General features: G+C 45.5%; 1 protein-coding gene across 4 annotated transcripts in view; it reads left to right on the top strand.

The window, feature by feature from the left end:
- NEDD9 (neural precursor cell expressed, developmentally down-regulated 9) overlaps positions 1-27,984 on the top strand; it is a 184,650-nt gene that overhangs the window by 129,972 nt on the left and 26,694 nt on the right. For 3 of the 4 annotated variants that reach the window (XM_040645046.1, XM_040645047.1, XM_040645045.1), the window contains one exon: positions 26,553-26,999. In XM_040645046.1, coding sequence (XP_040500980.1) covers positions 26,553-26,999 — 447 coding nt within the window. Of the gene's footprint in view, positions 1-8,030; positions 8,402-26,552; positions 27,000-27,984 lie in introns of those variants that run through there. The other variant, XM_008693042.2, reaches the window with a different exon arrangement.

Raw genomic sequence — 27,984 nt, 5'->3', positions numbered from 1 at the left:
GGAGCCGGTCAGACAGGCCCGATGCCCTGGGATGGGGCCTGCTGGACACTCACCGGCCCCAGCTGGTGAGGGCAGCAAGGGACGGGAGGCTGGCTTCCTCGGAAGACCGGGTTAGCTGGCCCCTTTCAGGGTTGGCGGGGGTTGGGGAGCAATGCATCTCCCACCCCTGAAGAAATGGTTTACCCTATGCCTCCAGGAAAGTGGTTGTCTGGTGTTGAAAACACCCACCCCGCCATGTGCCCTGATTCTTTCCCACCCCACTCTGCTTCCAGCTCCACCCCCCACCTCCTCCTGGAGCTAGGCTGCATGCTGGATGCAGAAGGTGAATTTTAGTGGCCAGTGTTTCTGGAAACACAACATCTGGCCCCATCCAGGCACGTCGGGGCCCGCAGTCCCTAAGCCTCTCTGTTTACTACACCTGGACAGGAGCACAAAGTGGAGAGGGAACAGCAGATCATGTCACGTTATCATGTCACATCCTAGTTGCAGATGCAAGGAGAGGACAGGAAGACTTCAGACTTAAGAATATACAAAGGAAGACGAAAGTGAGCAAGAAGGAGGCAGCGTGCTTTGTCCCCTCTTACTGGATACACATCACATAGCGGTGCCATTGTGTCCCGGTAGTGCCGTCAGGAAGAAAAGGCCATCCTCCACCCAGGCGTGGGACTTCTGGCTATATGGTCTCGGCAGATCACCTTGGCCTTTGTAAAGATCCACAGTTTCTGGCAGCAGAAGAGACTTCCATGACAGTTTCGTATAACAAATAGTTCATTTGGACAAACCGAAGCGTGTGGTAACAGAATACCTCACGGCCAGAGAGAACAGGAGAGAGCCTTGCCAGGCAACCTGCACGATTTTACCAATAAAGTCCTTTTGCTCCACCGAGACTCAGTCCTATGCCCAACCGGGTACATTGGAAGAGTGGAATCGTAAACCTTCGCACGTCTTTCGTCTTCCTCATAATCTCACCCCTAAATTAACTCCCCAAATCTTTCATTTGAAGAAAATACTAAATGCTAAAATGGAGCCCCATCATTGCTTATCATATTTTACTAAAGTTGAGCAAGTTTACTTGACATATAATTTAATCTGTTTTGTTTTTTACTCTTTGGGGGGGAAGGTAGTAACTGAGGATTCCAAAGTTATAATAACACTATTATGTATGTATATATAAAACATCAAAAACTTCACAATTACAGTTTCTCAAAAACCAAGTCCAGGTATTGCCCGTAACCACCAGGAGAATTTAGAGGGGTGTATGTCGGTATTTAGTGGTGTGTTGGTGACACGGGATTACATGTATTCTTTCATGGTCTATCAAGGACCGATAGGGGTCTAAGACACACCATTTTTGCACTTCACCCTTGGGAAGATTAAAAGCTACCTCAGAGAATCTGTGACAGACGGCAGAAGGCCGTGGGAAATGAGGCAGGGGAAAGAGGATGGCAGATTTTTTAAAAGGAAGGTCACGATGACACACTTATAAACTCAGCTCCGTAAAACGGGGCAGTGAGACCTTGTAAAGTCATCACAGTGTGGGAATCCACCATGTCATCCAGTAAAGAGAACTCTAGAGGAATCGTTTCTATTCTCTGTGGTTTAGGGCCCCACCCCTCCCCAGTGGCTCGTCACCAAGTGAGAATAAGAAGTAAGTCAGAGGGTACCAAATCAGAAGTAATTTTGGGATCATGAGTCAACAAGGCTTTTTAATAACACCCTCCATCTGCAGAAACAAATATTGTAAGACAATGTTTTCAACAACTCTTTCAGAAAATGGAGTTTATCCTTCAGACACTATTGTTAAAAGGGGGGGCAGGTAGGAAGAAAAACTTAAAAAATAATAATAATAAATTAATTGTTAAGGGAGGGGGTGGGTGGGAAGGGTTAGGATCGGGTGGCCTTCATGAGGTTCTTTCACCAAAATATCAGTGGCGAAAAAGTGAATGAACACTCCACTCCCCAACACGTGAAGAAACAAATGTTAGAGACTGCGTCTGGAGTATCTCTTTAATAACAGACTTTCATTCATTCCAAGAGCTTGACCAGCTCAAAAGATTAAAAAGGGGGGCAGGGGCTATTGCCTAGAGTGAGAGGTGTCCTTTCTTCTGCCGACTGAAAAGTGACTTATTTTTTCCACGTTGACGTCAGTGAGGGCTGGGAGCGTGGACAAGACACAGGGCTCTGGCAAGACGTCCATGAGACTCAGTTGCCTGCATAAATACAGAAGGGGATACAGCAAAGAAAGGACAGGATCCCCTTTCCCAAGTTGCTTGAAATCTAACTGCAGAGAAGAAGCTCTTCTTCCCAGGAGAAATAGTAAAGGCAACACCTAAGCCCTAAATGACAAGCTATACACGTAATGCTGAAAAGATCTGGGGGATCTTTTTAAAAATGTATAGATGCCAAGTCCCCACCCCAGGCCCACGGAGCATTGATAATTGCTTTAAAGGGAGGTCAGCTTTGGGAAGCACCGACCCAGGGCAGAGGTAGGGAGAGACACGGGGGGTGGGGAAGAGATCAGCAATGGAAAGGAAAGGTCTCATGAAGGAGATGGGGTGCAAGCAGAGAGAAAGATGGGATCTAGAGAAGCACAGTGATTAAGGGGGGCAGTCTAGACAAGCGGGGTTTGAAGCATGGATAAGGTGTGTCACAACTTGACGACTTGCTCTTCAGTTGGGTTTAGTCCCACTCCGATGGAGAAGCTACCTTATTGAACTGACTGACAAACGGGGGGCTCAGATAATGAAAACTCCCAGGGGATGATGGGGGACAGTAGGCACAGCACTGGGGGCCCAGAGACTCAAGAGCCAGAGAGCCTGTCGTCCCACACCAGACACGCGCTCATCCACCTGTAACTTTGTGCAAGCTGTATGACCTCTCTGGGTCTCCAGTTTGGGTACATGTAAAATTAGTGTTGTCATGTTAGATACATATTCAGTGAGATCACGTTCGTGAAATGCAGCTCAGGGCCTGGCACCTGGGAGGGTTTCGATCAAGGCGAGTACGCCAGCGGTCAGTTGGAAAACTCTAAGTGGCTCATCTTTGTTTGGGGAGGTTTATGGAGATTCGCAGAATAGGAAAGTTGCTGCCTCGTATTATTTTTTCAAATAACTTTGTTTTTTGTAGATTTTTTTTCCCAACTAGAAATGGTAACACATGGCCCTCGAATGGGTATTCCTAGATCATTTCTCTGTGGATGTGGAAGGATCTATACTTGAGTCTGAGCTCCAGTATATAGATATATCTTGCACTCTTCTAGAACATGGGTCAGCCAATGTTTCCTGTGGAAGGCCAAACAATACATTGGGGGGGGCGCGGTTTGCAGCTGTTACCTCTTCAAGTTACAACCACCAAGCCTGCCATTATAGCTCAAAAGACACCCTGTAAAGGAAGGGGTGCCTGTGTTCCAATAAAACTTTATTTACAGATACAAAAATGTGAATTTCACATAATTTTCACATCTCACGAAATCTTCTTTTTCTTTTTTTCCAACCATATGAAAAATGTATTAGCTCATGGGTCGTACAAAAACAGGAGGCCTACAAGCTGTAGTTTTCAGACCAAACCATGTCCAAGAGCCAGAACCGGCAACAGGTCTTGAGTCAGTTCTGAAAAGTCGCATCTTCGCTCCGCTTCTTATCAATGTAAACCACACTATTGCCCACAAACTCAAGTTTTCTCCATTCCCTTCCTGAACATCACACAGAACTTCCAGATAATAGACATTCTTTGAAGTGACTTCTGTCCTCTTGTTCATCCATTCATTCAGCAAGCATTTAAGTCCCTATGAGGTATAAGCTTTCGGGGGACACAGAGACGAACAAGATACCACCCTGTCCCTCGGGAGCTCACCTTGAAGCTGGCGCCACAGAGATCTACCAATATTATGGTACAATGTGGAAAAGCCTCATAATAGGGCCGTGTTCCCAGTACAATGGGGGCATAGTGAAGGGAGGGAGGAATTAGTTCTGAAAGGAGGAGGTGGGCCGAGTGGGGGATGTTGACAAGGAAGCACAAAAGGGTTAGTGTTGGGGCTCGGCTTGATAGCAGAAGTGTGAAGGGAGGACGCGCTAGGCAGAGGGACCCATCTGTGCGAAGTCAGGACAGTACAAGTGTGTCTTGGAATTGGTGAGCCCCCCCCCCAGTTTGGCTGGAGGGTGGGTTGTGGGGTTGGGGGTGGTGGGATGGGAAGAGATGAGGCCAGAAAGGAAGGGTGGGCTCAAATTATAGTCCATGCCAAAGTCTGCAGAGTTTGTTTTTAAAGGCATTGAAGTGTCCCTAGAGGTTTTTAATCCCAGTAGCAACGTGATGTGCTCTGAACTCTAGAAATTAAACAGGTAGCGATGTGGAAGGTAGATTTCAGCAGGGAGAGACTGCAGGCTGGGAAACGACAAAGGAAGGACTGGAATAGATCAGACAAAAAAGACAGAGAACGGACCTGAAGCAGCGATTGCTGTTACGAGCCAAGCTGGCGGCTCCCCAGGCAAGGCACCCCAGCCCTCGGAGCAGCTTCGTCCTCTTCAGAGAGGCTGCACTAGATTCCCGAGCTCATGTTCTGTCCTCGCATGTTCTGACCTTGCCCTTTGCTCTTAGACAGCAGCCACATGGGTTCCTCCCAAGTTGTGCATAGGAGAATCTCTTCCCTGTGGCATCCTCTTGATTTCTTGCTGTATCCATGCCTGTGTCCAGTGGCAGCTGGAAAATCGTTTGGACGCCGTCTGGTGCTCTGTCCCTTGCTCCTGCCTGCCTCAGCGTCTGGGGCGATAGAGCCTTCGGCCAACCAGCAAGCAGGTGGCAAGGCTGAGGGGCCACCAGGGTGTTGGCGAGCACAGGGTAGGGCCTGAGCCCCAGTGTCCTGGCCCATTTTAAGAGCCTACCTGTGGGAGTAGGAGGTTGGCCCCCATAGATCAATCAACAGTGTTTATATAGCATAGTTTAAACCATATTTTTGCATCCAAAAATCTCAGGTAATAGATGGGGTTGGAGCTGTTTTCCTATTCAGTGAGAGAATTTGTGTTTCCCCAAAGGGTATTTGGTGGAAAAAACCTACTAAATGCCTAAATACTAATATACTTAATACTAAATATGAATACAGTAACAACTGCATTATGTAAGCTGCATTAAGACCAGAGCTCAATATTTTAACCAATAGCCTGCTGGCCTTGAGTGTTTACACGAAGGGTAAAAACACAGAGAAACAGATCACATCATTCTCTGCTCAAATCACTCCGGTGACTTCCTCCGGCGCTCAGGAGAAAATCCAACTGCCACCAGCCACCTGTCTGAGTCTCCTCTACCCAAACCCCAGGTGCCTGACTCCAGGTACCCTGGCTTGGGTGCTGTTCTTAATTCCACCGAGCTCAGGTGCTTTCCTCTATCTGGAATGCTCTTTCCCCAGATCTTTGAGTGGATCCCTCATGCCATTGATATCACCTCCCTAGAGGGGCTTACCTGACCACTCTCTAAAATAAGACGGCCCCCCAACCCTCATCTGTTTTCCTCTAGCAGTTTTTTCTGCTTAATTTTTCTCCATGGCATTTAGTACTCCAAAACTGTATTGCATATTCATTGACTTATTGTCCCCCACTTCCAGGAGACTGTGAGCTCCGAGCGGATAGAGACTTTGTCTGTCTGGGCTGCTTCTCTACCTTCCCCACCTGGAATAGTACCTGGGAGATGCTCAGTCGATATCTGTTAAATTAGAAAGCTATCCTCCACCTTTTTTCTGACGGCTTATCGCACTTAAAATATTGACAGTCTAACAGTCATAGCAGTTATAATTCATATAATTAAATAAATATTTATATATTTATATACCATAATAGTGTTATAAAATATAGTAATAAAATAATATATGATGAATTTAAGATGAAATAATTAATAAGGAACTATTAATAAGCAAACATTAACTAAGATCTTACTATGTACTGGGATTATTAATTTCTATGCGCGTGATCTCATTTTTTTTTCTTAAGATTTTATTTATTTATTTATCAGAAAGACAGAGTGAGAGCAAAAGTAGGGGCAGGGGGAGGTGCAGGCTCCCCACTGAGCAAGAAGACTGATGCAGGACTCGATCCCAGGACCCTGGAATCATGACCTAAGCGAAGGCTTAACCCACTGAGCCACCCAGGTGCCCCTATGCATATTATCTCATTCAATACTCATTATAACTCCAGCAAGTAGGTAGTCTTGTTTTCTCTAATCTATACCTCAGGGCACCAAAATCAAGAAGTTAAGAAAATGTGCTCAGATTCTACACAGTTTACCTGACTCCAAGGTAACTAACACCAACCCGAACTGCCCTGAAATGAACTTCAGGTAGATTTGAGGTGTTCTACGCAACAGGAGAGAAACAGGAAAGCAAGAGGGCCACTTAGCATGAATTAAACTTTCTAGCAAGAGAACGAAATGACAAAAAGCCCTAGCAGATGCTTTGGGAAACCGTCTGAAAGCCCTGAAATGAGTGAGGTAGTGTTCACCTACTCAATGGTACTCACCAAACAAAACAGAAAGGCGGATTCAGCTTTACTGTTTAGGAAGCCAAAGGAATGTTATCTAGATCTTCTGGAGGCCACAAGACTCATCTTACAGATGAGAAGGCCTTTGACTGATCCAGGCGGACACCAAAAACAATTTCCTGCAAACTAATGGCCCGCCCAGAAGACTGTGGGACTGTGAGGAGGATGCTTTACAGCAGAATATGCCGTGTGCTTTGTGTTCAGAAAGACCTTGCACAATCACTCAGGCTCATTTTCACTCCAAGGCTAAATGAGGAAAAGCAAAGTCCAAGCTGAGGCCTGAACGGGTGTGTCAACCTCATGACGCTACCACCGCTGGTGGGGGTGGCGGTGGGGGTGGGGGCTGGTCACGTCCAGGGAATTGGTGCCATATTAAACTGTGATCTCAACTATGAGCCCTGTATCTGGAAACCACTTTTGCAGGACAGCTGCTCTCCTGTTCTTTTTGTTTGGATCATAAAACTAAAATTTTAATCCACTGGGAATTTGTGGGGGAGGGGAATCAAACTGATTCTGATCCAACTAGGTCAGGAAAAAAATTAAGAGCCGATTTTTCCATCCCAGTCGTGTAGTCTGGTTGGAGCCCATCCCACTCAGGGACAGCTATTGTCTGCAATCACGGAGTCTCAACCCTGAGACCCAGTGAAAAGGAATTTTCCCCTCTCTCAGCTCTATCCTTCCGGAGAGTCGCTAAAGGTGACTGTTTCTGTCTTCTCCTGGGTGACCTCTTTCTCTATAGAAATCATGAGGCTGAACCAAATGTTCTGTGCTTCACCGGACAGACTGGTCTTTCTTAACCAGGCTCATCAAACAGTGGGCATTTTTTGTTCCCCCGATAATAAGTGTTGGTGGGTTAATGGGTCATCTTCAGGAGAGAGGTCAGAAGGAAAACACTGCAGTGTTCAAAGCTGGAGCTAGAAATGTCAGCCATCAAAGGACACAGTGCTCAGTGGACGGCGATGATGTATAGGGCGTGCACTGGCCAGCCTCTCCGGAGAGGTCACATCTAACCTTTATCCTCAGCAAAGCCAGAGAAGATCGCTGAATGTGGCTGACACTCAGCTCTCCGAGGCCCCGGTGAGAAGCCGGCCAGGGAAGCCCGGGTGCCTGTGCAAGGGGAGCTCCTTTTCACTGAGAGAGAATTGTATTCTGGCTCCTCTGCAGACTGATGTTGAAAGTACTTTGAACATTGAAAAGAACAAAAAAAGCAAACAGCCACAAAAAAGGGGAGGGAGGGAGGAGAGAAAGAGAGAGAGATATCAGCAGGGGTAGTTAGTAAAAAGGGGCCCCGAGACAGAAAACCTTTTGTTCCCCGAATTCGTTTCATGTAGAGATTGGGAGGTGAATGGCTTTGAAATGAAATGGGTTTATGAAGGAGTTGCTAGGTCACAGGAAGCAGGGCTGTCAGACTGCTCTGTGAATTCAATGTCTCTAAAACATAGGTTAATCTGAAAAAGAATCTCCTTTTCTCGGATACTTTTTTTGTGGGGGGGGGAGAATGGGGAGTGAAGAGAGGGTTCCCCACTTTGTTTTATTTTCCACCCCTTCTGCTAATGTAAAAAGAAATGACTACATTACAAGTTCTTTGTCAGTTTTCCGAAGTTAAGAGGTGGGCGGGGCCCCGCACTACCTTGGCCCGCCAGCCAATGGCGGGAGGTATGCAAATATGCTCGATGCTCCGCCAGCCTCAGTCATAACAGTGAGCTCAGAAGCTGTGCTGGAGCTCGGCGCGCTGCGACTGGCAAACCCGCCCAGGCCCGGACCGTTCTCACTTTCATTTAGCACTGCACTCCATGGAGGGGCGGACTCGCCAGTGCTTGATGCAGTCTCACTAGTGTAGGAAAACGGCTCCACTCCCCGCCGCCGAGATGAAGTATAAGGTAAGCGGGTGCCTTTTCCATAAGGTTTCCGCGTGTGCGTGCTTGTGTGTGTGTGTTGCCCACTGTGACACCTCCCCTGCAGGGAGCCCTTCTGTGCCCAGGAGAGATGGGTCTCAATCACCGAGGCTGGCATACAAGCAGGCAGGCAGAGAGACCCAGTCTCTGAGACCCACTCCGGGAGTTCACAGCGCACCCGGGTCCATCTCCCCTGAAGTTTTGGGCATTCGTCTTAGAGCCGCCGCGGGAGCCCCTGGAATTCGGAGGGTGTCTAACTTGAAAAGGAGTTCAAGTCTCCGCGGCTCCCCCAGGCCTGGCCTCCACAGTCCCGGAGCTGTAATGAGAGAGGAATCAGAACTTCTGAGTCTCTCAGACTGGCTCTTAAAGCAGTGTTCAGCCTTTGCTTTAAGCATTTAATATGAGAAACAATTTGCCTTTCGTACTTCTGGTGGGAGGAATTAAAAGCCCGAGGTACTGTTACGCAGCCGATGGTGGAGAATTCTGACGTCCAGTATCATTTATGATACTGATATAAGAACAAATGAGTACCTGCCACTTCTTAAAAACACTTTGGTGTTTGAATGGGCTGAGGGTCTGAAGTGTCCAGCCAGCTCATTGTCCCTGTAGCTTACAGAATGTCATGATACATTATTTTCCCATGCATTTTGCTCCATTGTTTTTGTGTATTCTTGGCAAAAGGATTATAACTTGCTCGGAATATCCCTGTTTTGTTTAAGGCACCCCCATCTAACCAGGCAAGCAGCTTCCAGAGACACTGTACTGTAAAGAAGCACATTGCAGTGAATTGGGGGTGACTTCTAGAATAGACGTGAGACCTAATGCTTTTAAACAAACGTGCTATTATTAAAATGATGGTTGGCAAGGTGGCTGTGGTTTTGGATTGACAGTTTGTATTACCTGTCTGACCTTCAGGTTCTGCTAGCTGGGAGCTACTTTGCTTCCTTTCTGAATTATGTAGCTTCTGGCCCATCCTTTTTTAATGTGAGGTTGTAAAAACTAGGTTCTTGCTAATAGCCACTGGCTAACCTCAGTGATAAATCTTTTATTCAAAAGCTATAAATCTCGTTCAAAACCTCTAAATCAAGATGCTGAAAGTCTTTATTATAATGCATGAATTATGGTTCTCCTTGGAAAGGTTACAACTGTGTGAAGACACATGTATCAGTTACCACTGTACTATTAGCTTTCCATCATCATCATCATCATTATAATTATTCCATTATTTCTCCATAAGAAAAAGCAGAGGAATGGATAATCATGAAGATTCTTAATACTTTTGGCTTTAGGATGCAACCAGCAACAAGTCCTACCTGGCAGGGAAGTTCCCATTCTTGAAGTGGCTCACCCCATATTTCCACAGTCCCTTGGTTAGAACAGTGGTTGGCCTAGAGATTCCAGAGCCTCGGGTGATTCTTTCCCCCTCCTATCCCTGTTGCTGAAAGCATTTAGGCTCATAACAACTACCTTGCAGGGGGAAAACAAAGAGAAAATATGTTCATACGTTTATGACTGGAAAGTACAAATGGCTGAAATCAACACTAAGTACCTCAATCTAGAAAGTGAAAGAAGTGACAAAGTCTAGAGTCACTTTTTGACCTCATCATGTTTCATTTTACCCTCATGGAGAGAAAACGTCATGGCAACTGACAAAATAAATTTCGATTGGCATTCATGGAAAAAAACCCTTCTCTTTGCCGGGTCTTACCAGTGTTGGACACCCTGCCAGGTGGTGTAAATATATGGTTGTTATTAGCTCATGTTATTAGGTTTTTTCACCAGAATAAAATACTGATTTCTCTAACGGGCCAAATGCCAAATTGACACCTTGGGGTGACTATAAAATAAACCAGTAGCGGAAGAAATCTACTGTCCCTGTCTTTTAAGCCTGTTTTCTCTCTAATAATGGGCAACTCTATTTCAGGAGACGATTTTGTCATTTTAAGTAGAGGCGATGGTGCAGAGGTGGAGGGATGGTAAATAATATTAAGAGTTATTTAACCTTTCCAAAAACTCTGTGAGGTGGGTGTTGTTATATACTCATTTTCAAATGTGGAAATTGTGGCACAGAGAGGCTGAGTAATTTATCCAAAGCCACACAGCTAACAAGTAGCAGAGCTGTTACTTGAACCAAAGCGATCTGGCTCCAGAACGTGTGACTTTAAACCACTATAAGAAAGAATCATCTGTGACTTCCCTGAAATGTCCTGTGTGACTACTGTTTTTGTCCCCCAGGGAGTTTAAAACTATTTCATCTCCAGTATTCCTGCAGGATAGGTTCTTTTTTTTTCTTTCTTAGCTATAAGTCAATAAAGCAAAGCGTAAGGCACGTTTGGCAGTTCCGTGTTTCATTTGAGCCACTCCAGTAGTAAAGCCAGATAATTATTCGATTGTAAAATCCTGGAGTCAGGAATTACCTTTGAAAGCCCGTGTTGCTCTACGCACTGGAAATGCAGCGCGGCCAGCCTTCTGTTCACCCCAGAGATTTGTAATTCAGCCACTATAAGATTTTCTTTTTTTAAACCAGATTATCTGGTTTGGCTACTTCAGGAATCATAACTAGAGGGCAACCAAAGCCCCACTCCGTCTGCACTTCTCCACAGCTCCAGGCCAGCCAGCGATGCGTTTATGATAATCTTGAGCACGGTGGCATGTAAGCTATTACGGATGAACACATCGGTTCTGGTTAGCACACATCTAGTCTAGCTTTTTTTCGTTTGCTGGGTTTTGGTGCTGATGGTGTTCATGGGGGTGGGGGGGGCCTGCAGTTTCATAGGGACTTCATGTTCCATTTCTCTTCAAAGGCTTCAGTGGGAGGTTCTGTGATAGGAGACAGCACGTCGGGGGCCTGCGTTTACTGAGAGCTGTCCACCGGCTCTTCGGAAGATGCAAAGCCTGCCCTGAAATGGGGGGCGGGCACGGTGCCTCCGTGGTGGTGGCTTGCCCTGGGAAGGCTCCCCTTTGAGGGTCTGGAGGCTGATCCTTGCTGCTCTCTGCCAGGAGGGGGACCCGAAGCATCCGTGCACAGCTGTGTTGGAGCTGAGGCCCGAGACCCCGCCCACTTTGTGCAGGCCCGAGCCTGGTTAGAGCTCAGCCGGCACTGCCTGTCTGATCTCTGATAGCTGAGCTAATAGCTTCTGTGGTTTTGCCAGATTTCAGAACCCTGGGTGCCTGCCTAAAATTCTAAATTGTGTCTAGTCTATCATGCAACGAATTCATTTTTTTTCCACTGAAGTATGGTCGACAATAAATTCACTCCTCAACGTTTTGAGCGAAGAAAACATCTAGGTGGAGCTTATAATGCAAATAAGAAAACTGGATTCTGGAACGCAGACCGCTGTGTTCTGGCGGGATGTGGGCAAACATGGGTACTGTGAAACGCTTTTGAGGGGGACTTTGAAAATCCTTTTATTTTCTTGAGCCCCTTTGAGGACAAATGATGGAGGGTCTTTAGCCGAGTGGACACGGTCATTTAGGACTTCGATAATTCTCCATTCTTTCCTTGCTGTGACATTTCAGCTTTGAATTATGTACTCTCTTGTAAGTGATTTGTTGTGCTCTCTCCGAACGAGAGACCCCAGTCCCCCACGCCCCTTTTTAAATCTTACGTGAGATCTAGGAATTTTCAAAGCACTGAAAGAAGTTTTAATAGTAACTGAATTGTTTATGGATGGATGTATTTATTGAGCAAACCCATTGTGACAGCCACAGGCTTTACCCACATAGAGACGAGTAGACTTGGAGAACTAGAGGTGCTCGGCCCATACCAAATTTAGCACGTTGCACAGTGTGGGGCATACCAAGGATTCCTTCAGCATCCTTTCCTTACTGTAATATACATCAGTCCTTTTTCTCAGAATTCATCAGTGGCTTCCTGTCTGCTGCTCCTACCCGCCCCGCCACGACTTCTAAAAAACTTCCTCCCAGCTTTTTCCCCTTTGCAAATTCCCTCCCCCTTGTGTGCCCTTATGACCTCATCAACTTCTCTCATTTTTTCATTCAAGCAGTCCTCATGCGGCTCTAACACCAGACTTGCCTACAGCTCGCCTCCTCCACCCAGGTAGACACAGCGACCGTAAAGCCCACCCTGTACCGCCTGCCTCTCTCCTCTCTTCCAGCTCTGCTGTGGGAAAGCTTGGTCTCTTGCTGCTCCCATTCACTGGCCCCCGTCTCTCTCCCCGTGTCTACGCTACTGGGTTATTCTGTCACTTCCCACTGGCCAGGTCTCCTCATCCATCCACTCTGTGTAACGATCAAAAGCCTACACCTTTGTCACCTCGACTGACCCATAATCCCTACAACAGGCTTTGTGTTTTCCACCTCCGCCCTCCTCTGTTAGCACTTCCTTACTTATTAACCCCTTCCAATCAAGTCACTGTTGAAAGGATACCTGCAACTCCCATCAGGTGCCCCTGGGGACCGTCCAGTTTTAAGGAAGGCCCAGTGAAAATGAGAGTCCCCACCCTTTATTTTGGGTATAGGCAGATTGTTAGACAAGTCCTTGAATAAAAAGTGTGATCTAGGATCTGTTACAGCCTCGATGGGACACAGCCTTGACCTTATATGTCCTTGTGGATAGAGTGGGGTCTTTGGAGAAAGGTATTTCTGTTTCTTGTGACTTATGGCTCGATAGCCTCAGGCAAGGCAAGCTCTCTGAGCCTCAGTTTGCCTATCTGTAAAATGGGGATAATAACTGGTCAGACTATTGTTCTAAGGCCCAAACAAGATAATAGATGGATGTGAAGTACTTACCACGACTCCAGGGCATAGAGTAAAGTAGATAATGGTAGTCAGCCTCGGCTCTCTTTGCATTGATAGGTGTTGAAAGGGTAGTGTGGACTCAAGACGGGATTATGTGAAAATCCCAGTTACGAGGTAAAGGTGGTTGAGTATTATTTAGTGTTCCCTGGGCCTGGGTGTAGTGTGGCAAAGCAGATGACAGACGACAGGGGTTTACCAGCACACTGACGTGCCCCCTTGCTAATATATTAATGATTTAGGATCTTCATTGTTATTGATAAGATTTGATATACCTGAAACCACAGGACCTTGTCATAGTCAGCACTCAACAGATACTGAATTGAATGTTGAAGGATGTAAAATACTTATACAAATAGCCGTTAAAAAGAGGTGGGTGTTTTGTTTTGTTTTGTTTGTTGCCACTAAAAAGAGTCCTAATGCTGTATGGCATGGTAGAAAGGACCTGGGGTTTGCTGCAAATCCCACTTCTGCTACTTCAGGCCTCTGTGTCCTCATTTACAAAACTGGGAGTGATAATACCGATATTATCAGATAGTGGTAAGGATCTACTATATGCAAATCATTCGTTTTTAACACAAAGGCATGTAAAAATGGCATATGTTATAGGATGCATTATAAGACATATATAATATATAGAAGCATTATATAGATAAAATTTAAGAGGAAGCATCTGCTAGAATCACTTATCCACAGGAAGAATGTTAGTGAGGACAAGAGAAAGGCATCAACACAAAATCGAAGGTGAAATGCAAAGGAGATGATTTGGGGGTACGGATGCTCAGGGGGGACTCCATCCCTCATCCTGCTGCAGGAGATGGGAAGTAAGAGGTCCTGGTGATCTATCTTTAGATCGTTTTAGGGTTAGAAAGAAACCTAAACAAATTGGTTTGAAATGCCAGCCACTGGGCCCGTGGCATTACTCTGCAGTAACATATAGATTTAATTACCAAACCTCGTTGCCAAGATAAACAAGAAGGACCACTGGGAAGGAAGGCTGTATTTCCAACTTAAAGTGCTGAGAATAGTGGCTGGGTTCCTAGGTGAGGGATGATTGCAAAGAATATGGGCATGGAAGGCGACTTCTCCCCCCCCAAAAAACCCCTGTTCGTACTCCATCAACGGCACTCCCCCCCCTTATTTACTTAGAGCATTCCAGTGATCTCCCTGCGGTCTACGTACCGGTTCATGAGGACGGTGCAGGCCTGGGGAGCATTACAGGTTGGCTGCAAAAGACTGTCTTCCTGAAAATCTTCATTTTAAGAGCAATGGCCTTGGTGATGACCCCTGCCACTGTCCACTGGGAAGAGTGATTCTTTGAGAAGGTAGTTTTTAGTTGACAAGGAGATGCAGGTGAATCGAGGCATATACTTTGAGGAAGATGGAAGGGGCACTCCAGAAAACATGTGTGAGTTATGACAGTGTGTGACAGTGATGTTTTCATGCCTGAAGTGGGGGCTGGGGCAGTTGATCATGGGGATATTAAAGTTGCCAGCCAAGTGCTCTCAAACACATCTGCGCCCCATCATGGACTACTAAATACCAGTTTGTTCTTTCAAAAGAGCTAGTCTTTTCCCCTCGACCTCCTCCCCAACCATTAATGGTGCTTAAGGGTGTTTAAGTAGACGGTTCAGGGTCCTTATTCCAAGACTGGGCCTATCGCTTTGGAGGTGGCTTATCTCTTTGTAAATCATGGTGTATATGTTGCAAATGAGAACCCCCCTGATCTTTCCAATATGTCCAGATAATAGTTACGTTACCAGAAATGTTTCTTAGTGGACTGTTGATACTCACGATTACCAGAACTAAAGATTGAGCAACCATAACTATGTAAAGGTGCAAGCATTGCACAAAAATCTTTGATAGGATCTTTGGAGTTGAAGTTTAATTCCTTTCTTTACTCTTTGTGCGTATGCGTACGTGTGTGCGTGAGTGCGTTTCAGGGGGAATTATTTGGGAAGCTAGAGAGAAAGTTGCAGCAATCAAAAAGTATATAGGGTTAAGACTTAAACCAGATCTTTCCTATTTATTAAAGCAATATGTATTTAGACAGAATGATGTGCCCTTAATATTTTTTCTAAATTTTTTTTTGTTATGTGGCAACCTTATGCTCTTGTACGAATTAGCCTTAATCTCATTGATTTGTAGTAGTCAGGTCGTTATTGTTAACTTAGCACCTCACTCCCACAGGGGATGTGGCTAACTCAGGACTCATCTAGGCTTCTCTGTCGCCCAGCCCTGCGCTCTACTAAAAGAATGAGCCTGAATTCACTCCACCCCTACCTCCAATAACCATAACAAGCAAAACCAACACACAGGGAAGCTAGTAGAGTAGACGTCTAGACACTCCAGCTTTCTTGGTGTCCAGAGTCTTTAGTGTCTATCAGAACATGTCTGTAATCTGTTGACGAATTTTTTTGTTGTTTTTTGGTTACCAAACGTTTGTGGTATGAGTTTGGCAGGAAATGGGTTAGTGGACCAGCAGTATTGCAGTACCATTACAATAGCATTGGCATAAGCAAAATTTTGAAGACCTATTTTCTTGAACGCTCCTCTGGGATAGAACTTCGTGTTAGTCTCTGATTCTCCAGCCTTCTCCCCTTGGAGCAAAGTGTGTTGAGCGTACCTTTAAATGGGGGTAAGGGAAAGGAGCAATAAGAATACAGTCAGCTCCACGGCACTTTTTCTCTTAACCCCATTCACTGGGAAGCCGGACTTCTAGACAATCTCACAGAGGCCCAGATGGCCTTGCAATATATCTCATTTCCTTATAAAGATCATCTTGTCAATTAGAGAACATGTCCATTGACTGAATCAAAGACTCTTACCAATACCTATCTCTTTTTTCTCCCAAATCCTAAATTCAACCAAGGAAAACCCATTAGCAAGATATATACTTGCATGCCTATCTTTTATTTTTAGTTTAAAATATATATATATAAAACTTCTTTGGATATGCATTCACGTTTCACAACCCAACAATGGGACGTACGGTCTGACAATGGGAAAGATACTTGAAACTGGGACTGTCTTGGAAAGTTCTGGAACACATGGCCACCCTAGACAGTCAACGTGAGCTGCTCCAAAGATCAACTGTTGAAGGCATTATCCCTTTCCCTTATGTCAGCCTTTTGACAGGAAATTATCTAAGAGGTGTTTTGTTTTTTTTTTTAAGTGAATTCAGGCGAATTTTTCATATAGAGTCATCAGTACTATTTGCTGACAAATAATTAGTTGGTTCTTTTCTTTTCCTTAGCAGAAATAGGCATCTCTAGAAATGAAAGAAAGGCCCTTTTTGAAATGTACCGAGAACACCTGAGAGTGAGAAGCAGTGAGGGAGGTTGTGTTTCAATTAGCTCTGCGTCTCCTGGGCCTGCAGCGACTGCAACAAGCCTCCTGCCTCCCTTATTAAGATCTTAATTACAGACGCAGCTTACTTCATTGCTGCAGGGAAAGAATTTAGTTTCTCTGAACTGTGTCTGTTTTTTGGTGTGGCAGGTGTAATCACGATGAGATCATTTCTGGTTTGTTTTCTTTTCCTGGAGGAATTTTTTTTTTCCAAGGGGGAGGAGTACAGTTCTTAAGGCACAATTTCATGAGCTCATAATAAGGCAGTAATAATAACTGTGCTTTGATTTTATAGAGACCCTTTCTTCTGAAGAAATCAGAGTGTTCCGCATATATAATTTCATGACTTCTCATAATATTAGAAAGAACGTGTTCATTATCCCCATTTTGCAGGTGGGGAAACAGAGGCACAAAAGGTGTGATTTCTTGGCCATCGTTCTTACAATAATGAGGACTGAGACTAGCTCCTGTTAATTCGGTGGGTGTCCATTCCTCTGTGCAGGGTTCTCCACTCAGCGCTGCTACCTTTTAGAACTCGATCGTTTTTCGGGATGGGAGACTGTCCTGTGCATTGCAGGATGTCTAACAGCCTCTGGCCTCCACCCACTGGCCACCAGCAACACGCACGCATGGTGACAACTAAAAATGTCTCCAAACATTGCCAAATCCCCAAGTGCCCCCTAGTTAAGAATCACTGGTCTCATCTCCCCTACTTCCTTCTACTTAAAAAAAAAAAAAAAAATTATCTTACTGGTTCTACATGACAGAAGCACAAAAATACAGACATAGAACCGTTTGCCATAATTGTACCATGACTGACGTTGGGCTTCATGTCACAGGTTCTCAGCATGGGAAACTTCCTCTTACATGCGTGGCCCCGGTGTGTTCAGGTGAATACCACAAAATACCAAGAAGCATGAGGTCTCGCTCAGGCCACATGTGAAACCATCAGGCCATCTCTAAGGCAACCTTGGTCCTCTGAAGCCTTCCTCTGTCTCGTGTGTGTGTGTGCATGCGTAATGATATATATAATTTTATATTGACATATAAAATAATGGAACATGCATTTAGAACGGAACCTTGAAGAAAGCTATTTTATTCTTATAAACTTGTCTATAATTTATACATGTACGAGCTTGTCTATATACCTAGCCCCTGACCCATTTCATTTAGAGGTTTTCTTCTGTTCCATGTGCTCCTGCCATCTTTCTTCCCTCTTCTGGCTGAGAAGCTACAGCACCCGAAAGTTCTTTCTTGAGACCTCTCTGCAGGCGCAAGGCTGACGGCACATGGTTGTAGACACCCTTTCGGCCCAGTATACTGGTCCGTTTTTAAAACTCTTTGAGGACCTCACAAGTGGAGTGGGATAATAGCAATCAGGCAGCAAACCTAAGTAAGGGGACATCTCAAAGTGTTGCGGGGGTCATCCAAGGTATGTCGCCTGGGTCTGGCTGCGGGGTTAGGTCAGGGTTGCTAGTGTGTGTACGTATCGGTATTGGTGGGTTTAGATATTACTTCGGACCTTGACAGCTGCATACGTTGGTGCAGGAAGATAAGATACGTGGCAATAGAAAAAATAAGATCTTTCTCTTCTTTCCAATACTTTATTAGATGTTATAACTTTCGTGCTTTGACTTTTGAGAAACAATACTGTTTTTGGAAATAAACCGTAATAGAGTGGACTGGCGTCTCCTACTCCTTTATAACTTAATTCTCATTTCACTTCCCCAAGTACCTGGATGTTGGAGGGATCTGTCTAGACAGGCAGAGAGATGTGATCCAGTGCCAACACTGTAATGTTGGCTGAAATCCAGTTGGTTGTTTTATTGTTAATAAAAACCTATCTTTTGGGTGAGTGGGTGTCAGGCCTTCATCATTATATGGCGCCTGTCAGATTTATCTAGGGACAGACCCTGAAAAGAGTTTGTGCCTGCCCCATGTGTTTGATCCTTTGCCAATACACTGTACTTCAATCTATCAAAACCAGGCAACCTGGGACAAATGCTTATAAATTCCAAGGCTTAATAGCAACAGTACTAAATTCTAAGATGGAGAGGTTCTCAGGAAGCACATCCTGGTCCAGTGGAAAAAAGTCCTAGATTAAGAGGGAACCAGATGCTCGTTCTGGCTCAGCTGCTAGACTACTAGATGACCCTCCGGGCTGGAAAACAAGACCGGGTTAGAATGATCTCCAGAATCCCTTCTCAGTCTAAAATTCTAGCGTAATTGGTTCTGGTCAAGCTATGGGTGACTTCTGGTTCTACTACATAGAAACCACGGTGTCCTTCCACCTTCTTTAAGACCCTCAGGAGTTGCTTTAAAAAAAAATCTCAAAGACCACAGAGGAGTGGAAAAGGGAGCTCCTGGAGACAAGTGTGTCATTTCTGATCGTCAGACTTGTGAGGAAATGCTGTGTTCTCACTCCCACCAGGATTCAGATTCATCCTCCACAACTGGCCAAGAAATAATAAAAGTTGACTATGAAGTATCTCTCTCTCTCTCTCTCTCTCTCTCTCTCTCACACACACACACACACACACACACACACACGCATGCGCGCACACGCACGCCTCCCTAACAACCCATTTATAATTTTTTTCAGATGAAACAAAGGATTTGCTCTAGACTTTTGTTGGTTTCATGGTAAACAAATCCCATCATATGGATATTTTTGTCCCGCATCAAGCTTCAATCAAGGGCGAACAGGTGGCATTTGCTCTAGTGCAAAGAAGGAAAGAAAACCAGCGTATAAAGAAACACTTACTTAATCTCACATCTATGCTGTCGATATGATGTGACCAAATCTGGTCAGATGGAAAATTCTTTCTGAGGTCCAAATATCCAAATTGGCCAACAGCCGCTCTCAACTCTCAAGAGGTAGTATCACTTTGGTGCATGAGCCCCCAAAATAATGCAGGGGGTTATGCATGTATGCATTATCAGAAATGATGCCTCATCAAACAGGAATGGGCCAAAAATGGAAGAGATGTTAAGATTCCCAAATCTGGGTGCCTTGGATCTTGACCACACACAGGGTGCAGCCCCACAGTGCCTGTCAGGGCTGCTGTGTATCAAAGAGTACCTTTGGGAGACAAGTGTCTAATGCCAGATTTCTTAAAGCATCTTCCATTCAGAAATGCTCAAAAGAGAATGCTATGGGTAAAGTTCACGAGGCTAGAAAATCTAAGAAAATGTGAGGACTTGGGACCAAGTAAATGACCTGAATATTCAGAAGGTCCGAGATACTCATGTAAGCTTTGTGACCACCATAGGGATTGAGAAGCACTTTCCAGAAAATGAAAAGCATTGGCTGAAATATGGTCTCAGTGCCAGAGAAATCTTTAGGGCATATGTTGGGTGCCCCCCAGGAGGTATCAGAAGTGTGCCTAGGGGAATTCTGCTGCTGCCTTTCCATGGCTAGTTCAGACCACATAATGAACACCATGTCAGACTACAGCTGACAAATACAGCAGAGAGAAAACCCTGGAAGTGATATGAATCCTATCTTCTAACTCCTGAACTTTCTTGAACATCTCACATCTGCCACTTAACAACCTCCAGAGGATACAGCTCCAAAAATTGAACAGTCCAGATCATCCGATGAAAAACCCAGGTATAAACCAAGTATTCCAAGAATCGAAATCCAGACACTTGTAGATATCCATGTTTTCTGACTAGTACCTTCTTTGGGGAAATTCCACATTTCCCTATAACCTAAAGGTGATGGTGGGGGGAAGCCAAAGTGGTTTGATCGCCCTCAGACCGAAGCTGATTTTTGTCAGCACGCACAAAAGCCCATGAGCCCTTCTTCCTCTTCCCCAGTGTGTCCTGAGACTGACCTTGATGATGCTCATCCCTTAGCTACTTCCTTTAGGACTGATTTCCTTGACAACGGCCATTTCCTTCTTTACCGTGCCTGTCTCTCAGGATCTGTCCACTGTGTGCGTGTATGCGTGTGTGCACGCACGCGCGTCCACATGCACCCCACCAGAGTCCAGAGCGAAAGTTTGGGAAGTTGGGTACAGGAAAGTCATATTGGTGAGAATGTGGCAGCCCCGAGGTCTTGGCAGGAGCTCCTACATGATAAATATAGAATGAAGTAAAAATAATAAGAGGAAGTCGGGCCATTGATGATGCTATCAGTCCTAATGGGGTGACACATCAGCTATTGTGTCTCATTTCTCTTCAAAGAACAGCATGAATGGTCATGGAAATTATAAGTCACACCTCTCTGTATTTGGAAAAGCAGATAGTTTCCCTGGCAGTGGGAGTACGAATAAGCTTTCTTGACATTTTGATAGCAATGAAAAAAAAAGAGTCAGGGAAGAGTGGGGGATGGTGTGGAAACTGTCATATGACCTAGAGCTCTCTGTACCCAGTGTTCTGGCTAGTTGTACAGAATTTTATTCCCACTCCTCAGGCACAGCTGAACCAGGAACCCAACGTCCTGGCAAAGCATGAATGGTGCCCAGTCACCTGCTGCCAGATGGAGGGCTCTACACCGACGGGGGAAAAGCTCTCCCAGAGATGACTGTATTTAACCTGGCTGGGATGGTCAGCTCCTCCTGGCCTTCCTGTTTGCTCAGTGGTTGTGGACACTGGATTCAAGCTCCCATCTACGTCATTATCCTGTTTAACAGGGAGGGGCGGGCACTTCCCTGCTGCTGGCTCCCACATTCTCTGACTGTGAGGTCTGGACATGCCATTTATCTTTCTGGTTCCGTTGGTTCATCTTCCCATGTCCATCTGAAAACTTTTACCAAGTATCTTGCTGACGTCTCTAGAAAACAATTTCACCTTCTCTGTAGAGAACCAGGAAATCAGAGTCCAGAATCCATTTTAAGTTAGCAGACATTTAATGAGGTACATTTTGCTTCAGACACTGGGCTCGAGTTCTGGAAACACCAAAGGAATAGGCCAGCCTCCCTGAACTTCAGGAGTTCACAGTCTTGAATGGGGTATTACAAGTCATACTGAAAGAAATACTCTTACAAAGAACTGGAAAGGGAAACGAGCGGATAGGTTTGGAAAGATAACTCTTCTAGGGAAGATGGAAGATAGATTTTGACGTGGGAGAAGGTGAATGCAGGAAAATCAGTTGAGAAGCAATTTCTGGACTCCTGATACGAGGTTGCTGAAGGCCTGAACGAGGAGAGGCAGTGAGGAGGAAGTCGGGGGCCAAGCTGATTGGGTTCCAGATTGTGAAGAGACTCCACAAACCTCTGAGCCTCCTCTCTTGGGCAGCTGTGTGCGTGCTGTGAACTAAGATAAAGCAGGAGAAGGGGTTTCTACACTTGTCGAGTTAGAGTAGAAGATACCTATTAGCCAGTTGGAGATATGGGACCGGAGTGCAGAAGAAATATCTAGGCTGGGGCAATGGATCTGTTATCTGTGTGTTTAGATGCCATTGGTAGGGATGGGATTTCCTCTAGAGACTGAGCATGCAAAGAGCACAGAACAAAGGAGGGATCCCTTTGGAACATGATTAGTCTGTGAAGAAGGTAGATGAGTGATCATGAGAATAGGGAGAAGAGAAGAAACCAGAGGTGGAATCATGGGAGCCAAAAGAGAGCTTCAAGAAAGACTAGGTGGGGGATCAGTGCTAGAGGCTACTATAATTAGGGTTCCCTCAAAGAGGATTTATAACTCTCAATGCCGATTTCCAATCCTAGTTAGAAGCACAGCTTTGCTAGCCCATGCATTTGACTTTGTTCGGTACTGTCCCAATTCTGGAGCTGGAGACGGGGAGGCATGAATTCTTGCCCGGGCTCTGTGACCTTCTTGCCAGGTGGCTTGGCAAATCATTAACTGCTCGAGCCCTGTTTTTTCTCATTTGTAAGGCGAAGGAGCTGGAGTGTAATTGTTTGAAGTTCCTCTGGCTTTCAACTTCTGTGCCCCAACCGTTCTGGCGCTTTGCCAAGCCCTAGCTGCATTTCTAACTGCCACCCTCTCGAGGCTAACCATCCAACTGGCTATAGAATGACAGAGCTCTCTTATCTGTCCTGGATTTGTTTCTCTGTTGACCTTTCCTGCCCTAGAGATAAATATCCTGGGGCGAGTGGGAGAAAGAGGCGATCTTGAATAGACAAACCCCTTCTCCTGGGTTTTTCTAAGATATTCAGATAATCACCCTTCTGACTCTGTGGCCTTGAGGCATCACACCTCCCACCCTGAAGGAGGAGGTCCCTCCACCTTCTCCTTAGCTGGATGAATTAACTCTTCATCTGCCCATCAACTCCATGCACTTCTGAATGAGATGGTTTGTGTTTTGGTTAACTTTGCTGTTATCTTCTCGATGGAACTCTTGCCCCCAAAGCATCAAGTGTTTTCAAGAGCCAAGCTCCTTACCCATTTTTTCCCCACTTTCTGATGGCTTGGACTCTGCTGGAATCTAAAGAGATATAGCCATAATTCATTCAGTAGTAATCAGAGTAGTAATAATAATAATAATATTTTGTCTCGGTCTCTTGAGGGCAATCAATAGTTTCATTATTGCTATTTGCAGGCAAATATTCCATAAGAGGTTGCAGTGACCACGACTTATTATATCAGAGAAATACTGCAAGGTACAGTTCTCTTGATATGTAATTGACTATTTCATATATATATATATATATATATATATATATAATAGCATAATTAGAACAGGAACCAACCCTTGATGGAGAACTGACAAGAGGCTGAGTACGGAGGGAACCCAAGGCCAAAGGGCCATTCAGCAAATTAAGTAAGTTGTCACAATAGCTTCCTAAGCCTCCAGCAGTGTTAAGGTACTTGACTTGGATTAACTCATTTCATCCTCGCAGCAAACCCATGAGGGCGGTGCTGTTACCCTCCCTCCCTCCCTCCCTCCTTCCCATCTTACCGAGGAGGAAGTGAAGGCGCAAAAGAAAATAATCTGTTTATTCCATAGACAGGACAAGAATTGTCATCTTCCGAACTTCGCTATACAATGGAGTTGAGCCCAGTTAGGAGGACATTGTGTAGTCGAGCTAAGGTGGCTTAGAGTTCTGGAAAGAGAATTCTCATGTCCGACACCAACAGTGTGGCTTTGGGCAAATGATAAACTGGCCTCCCCAGACCTGTTTCTTTATCTATAAAACAGGGAGGTTGGGTCCAGGGGTTCTCTAAAGGTCTCCGGGAGTGCATGTCACCTTCCGTATGGGAGAGGGATGGGTGTAGACGCGGACTCTTAGTTTGTACAGGTGTTCAGTCACTTACTCCCGTTCAGCCAAGGCTGAGACTCTCTGTCAGTGTGTGAGGTGTCAGGCCATCACGGGGGCGCATGCTACCGGTCCTGCCAAGCAGGCTCTCTCCTTAAAGCCTCACCTCTGCGGGCAGCACGGAGGACTGCTGGGGAATCATGGACAACCAGTCAGGACAACTCCCCAGGGTGCCTCCGATAGTGAGGACAACAGTCTCTGAAAGTTTTCCCAGAGAAACGGCTCTCGGGGCACATCTGAAGCATTAGCATGCTGCTTCCCAGGTGCGGGAAGGTCAGTGGGATAGGAGACGAAGAACATCCAGAACGACTCCCACACGGGGATTTCTAGCTGCCTCCCATCAAGCACGGTCCAGTGCCCCACTGCAGTGCTGCAGGGAGTCCCATGGCAGGGACCCGACTCCACAGGCCTCCAGCTTGCTGATTAGGTCTGCAGTCTTTGCCTTTCTACTGTTTTCTGTTTCTTTTCTTTCCCTTCTTCGTAGTCACTAGACTCGTCCAGCTACCCACCCTCAGCTTCCATAGAACTGGTCCTAATTCTATCAGTTCTGATTTCTCGTGGGGCCTTCTTACCAGCCATTCCCAATCATCGAATGGGGCACCAGCAAAAGGGACAGAGACCAGAGTGCTCGGCTCTCTCCCTACTCTGTAATCACAGTACAACTCTGGTGGAGTGATCTCCCTCAGGTTACTTTGGTACCAAGGACCAGAATCTTGTTGTCTGTAACTCTATGATTTTTCTTTTAAGTTACAGAACACTCAAAAGATGGAAGAAGAGAAAGAGAGATTTTAGGATTATGACATATCCTTAAGTGGTTCCTCAAGCCAGGGTAGGATGCTGAATGATTTTATCTTTATATATGTGAATTTTTGTTAGGAAAAACCCCAAGCTTCCTAGCGTATAAATACTAAGTCAAACCTTCACCTGGAACACAAACGCTTCAGTTTCCCTTGAGCTTCCCTTACTCCTCACCTGTCTACATTATAGACTTCTCGGATCTCAAAAAATTGTCAAGAACGAGAACTTCAACCTTATTCTTAAAAAGCATCCTTGGCGGGGCGCCTGGGTGGCGCAGTCGTTAAAGCGTCTGCCTTCGGCTCAGGGCGTGATCCTGGCGCACCGGGATCGAGTCCCACATCAGGCTCCTCTGCTGTGAGCCTGCTTCTTCCTCTCCCACTCCCCCTGCTGTGTTCCCTCTCTCGCTGGCTGTCTCTCTCTGTCAAATAAATAAATAAAATCTTTAAAAAAAATAAAATAAAATAAAAAAAATAAAAAGCATCCTTGGGCTTCCTGGGTACTGACCTCTATTCCTTGATCTCCTTTTCTTAGGTTAAGTAGTTGCACTAAGAGGATTAACAGTAAGAGTAGGACCCCCTCCCAGGTACTGACGGGAGGGGAGCTGCCTTACATAACACAGTCCCCCCCTCAGAGAGGAGGCCCAGCACACAGCACAAGACTGTGGTCATGGGGCATAGTACGGCGGGGGGGGAGATGATTAATGTATGTCAGTTCTAAAGGAATGAAAAGCACGGGGCTGGAAGATGAAATCCACGTTTCTAGAGAAGCAAATGGGGGGGGGGCAGAAATCCAAACAACTGCCAAAAATTCCACGAATATGTAAAGTCCCAAACATGCTCCACCCTATAGGCCGCCCTCCTCCCACAAATGATCATCGTCCCGGTGACTCAAGCGCAGCCAGGCACTTCAGTGAAGCACCAGAGAGACCCCTTTTAGTTTTCCAAGTGCTTGCGATGAATTTACAGCATCCCGACTCCTCTGTGTGCTGGGAAGGAGCAGGCATGTGGTGAGGGCTGCCATCGTACTGTGAAACGTGACTGACGCCAAGAAATGAAATCTTCGGAGCCTTTGAAAGGCTTCCAAGAATGTCAGCACGTACTGCTTGCCCACTCTCTGCTGAATGCCTACTTTGGCTGTCTGCTTAGTACTGAATGTGCCAGACGGGCCTTCATACAAAGGGAGAGAGTGTTTTGGGCCCATGAAAGGGGAAGGCAGAGGCTTTCTGACGTGAATGGCGAGATTCAAGAAGTAGGGGGGAAAAGTGGCAGGGTGAGGAGGGGCCTTCAGGAAAGGTATGAATAAAAGACCAAAAAAGAAAGTGGTGACATCTACCTAGATGCGGTGAATTCTTCCTCGCTCCCTGCCATCCAATCTGGAGATGTAGACTGCTGGCACCCTATGCTCCAGGCCTGATTATCATGGAAAAAATACTTGCCTGTCAATTCTCCCTGGATACAAGGACTTCTTGACCAACTGAGAACAAGAATTTGTAAGCCCTGCCAAGGCATATATAAGTCTACTTTTGTTTCCATTTTAACACCAGATATAAACGCCATGTGTACCATTTGTTATTTGGGATTTTCTTTGACTCTCTCTGCCTCCAGTATATGAGAAGCTTGAGAAATGCCTGCTGTGGCACATCTGAAGATCTTGGAATATTTTATTCTTTAAGCTGGCTTTAAGAAAGGAAGAAAAGTGTTTTTGTGTAGTGAACTCTTTACCAGTGCTACTCATAATTCCTTGGCACAGCATCTAGAGCTAGAGGGAAGAACTCTTGTGGTGTTCCGAGCTTCGCTGAGGAGGCAGTCTGATGTCATTGGTGGCAGACACAGTACGTATGTATCTGTGTTTTGTCTGCACCATCTGTTTTTCTCTTTACAGGCTATTGTTCATATTTGTTCTTCTCTCCCTTCCAGGAAGTGTGCCTCTCCATAAGAGCATGGGCTTTCCGTGTTTAAATGACTGAGCTAGCATTCTAACATGAAATCCCTCTGTTCGCTTCTTCCTAGAATCTTATGGCAAGGGCCTTATACGACAATGTCCCAGAGTGTGCTGAGGAACTGGCCTTCCGCAAGGGAGATATCCTGACTGTCATAGAGCAGAACACAGGAGGACTGGAAGGATGGTGGCTCTGCTCCTTACATGGTCGACAAGGCATTGTCCCAGGCAACCGCGTGAAGCTTCTGATTGGCCCCATTCAGGAGACCCCCTCCAATCAGGACCAGCCGACTTCTGGACTAACGCATCAGACCTTTGGCCAACAGAAGCTCTATCAAGTGCCAAACCCACACGGTGCCCCTCGAGACAGCATCTACCAAGTGCCACCTTCCTACCAACATCAGGGGATTTACCAGGTCCCCACTAGCCATGGTACCCAGGAACAAGATGTGTATCAAGTACCACCATCAGTGCAGAGAAGCATTGGGGGGGCTAATGGTCCCCACTTAAGCAAAAAGGTGAGTGAGTGACCGACTGGATTTTTGTTCCTACTTACTTGTTTCCATTGCACTCAGAACAATAGAAATGTTCCCAGAACAAGAACTTAAAACTTTCAAGAACTGAATAGTCTTGCAAAGAGTAAGTACCGAAATACCTGATGTTTTGTACCATTTATCCATTCATCGGTCAGCAAAACTTTGTTCCCATGTCATTATAAATTCTTGTGTCGTTCCAGATCATACTGGATCATTTAAGTTGCTTCTCTCTGTTTTTCTGATAGATCTGCTTTAAGACCTAGGTTCTACACTCAAACAGTTTCCAGTCTTTTCTGTTTCCTCCTTGAGTGGTATAAGGCACCAAATTTTGAACAAGTACAATGATACAGAAAGGACTGACTCTCCTTTCACCAAAAGCTGAACCATGACCCCATTGGCCTGGCTGCACAAGGAACCCACCAGAAGTAAAGGGAGCAAAGAAGCTGGCCGTGGGTCATGCCAACCAACTTTTCTGTAGAGTTGTTAGTTTCAAGGTTGACCCATTTAGAGAACACATGGATACTAGTGAATTTAGAAAGGAGCCATCCTCTCGTCCTTTAAGTAATTCCTGTAATAATGCCGGAGCCAGTGGGTGAAAACAGTAGAGCCAGAATATTTAGGAAACCATTATGTTTAAAAAAAAAAAAAAAGGAAAGGACCTCTTCAGCACTCTATATAATTCCAAATGTCACAATTTGACATAAATAGAAATTTGTTCATCAAATTAATTTTAAGCATTTAGTATATATATATTTTTAAAGATTTTTTTTAAAGTAATCTCTACACCCAACCTGAGGCTTGAACTCCCAACCCCAGGATCAAGAGTCATATGCTCCACCAGCTGAGCCAGCCCGGCAGGCCCCCTTCATTCAGTATATTTTCGATGCTTGTGATACAGTGATAAACTAAAGCGTGAACAAAGCTTTCGTGATGCTTACATTGTAGTGGGGAGACAAGCAAACACTGC

This window comes from Ursus maritimus, unplaced genomic scaffold, assembly GCF_017311325.1.
Source record: "Ursus maritimus isolate PB19 unplaced genomic scaffold, ASM1731132v1 scaffold_30, whole genome shotgun sequence".
Classification (NCBI taxonomy): Eukaryota; Metazoa; Chordata; class Mammalia; order Carnivora; family Ursidae; genus Ursus; species Ursus maritimus.
Note: the sequence above shows the minus strand (reverse complement) of the source record. Positions and strands in the feature narration are given on the sequence as shown.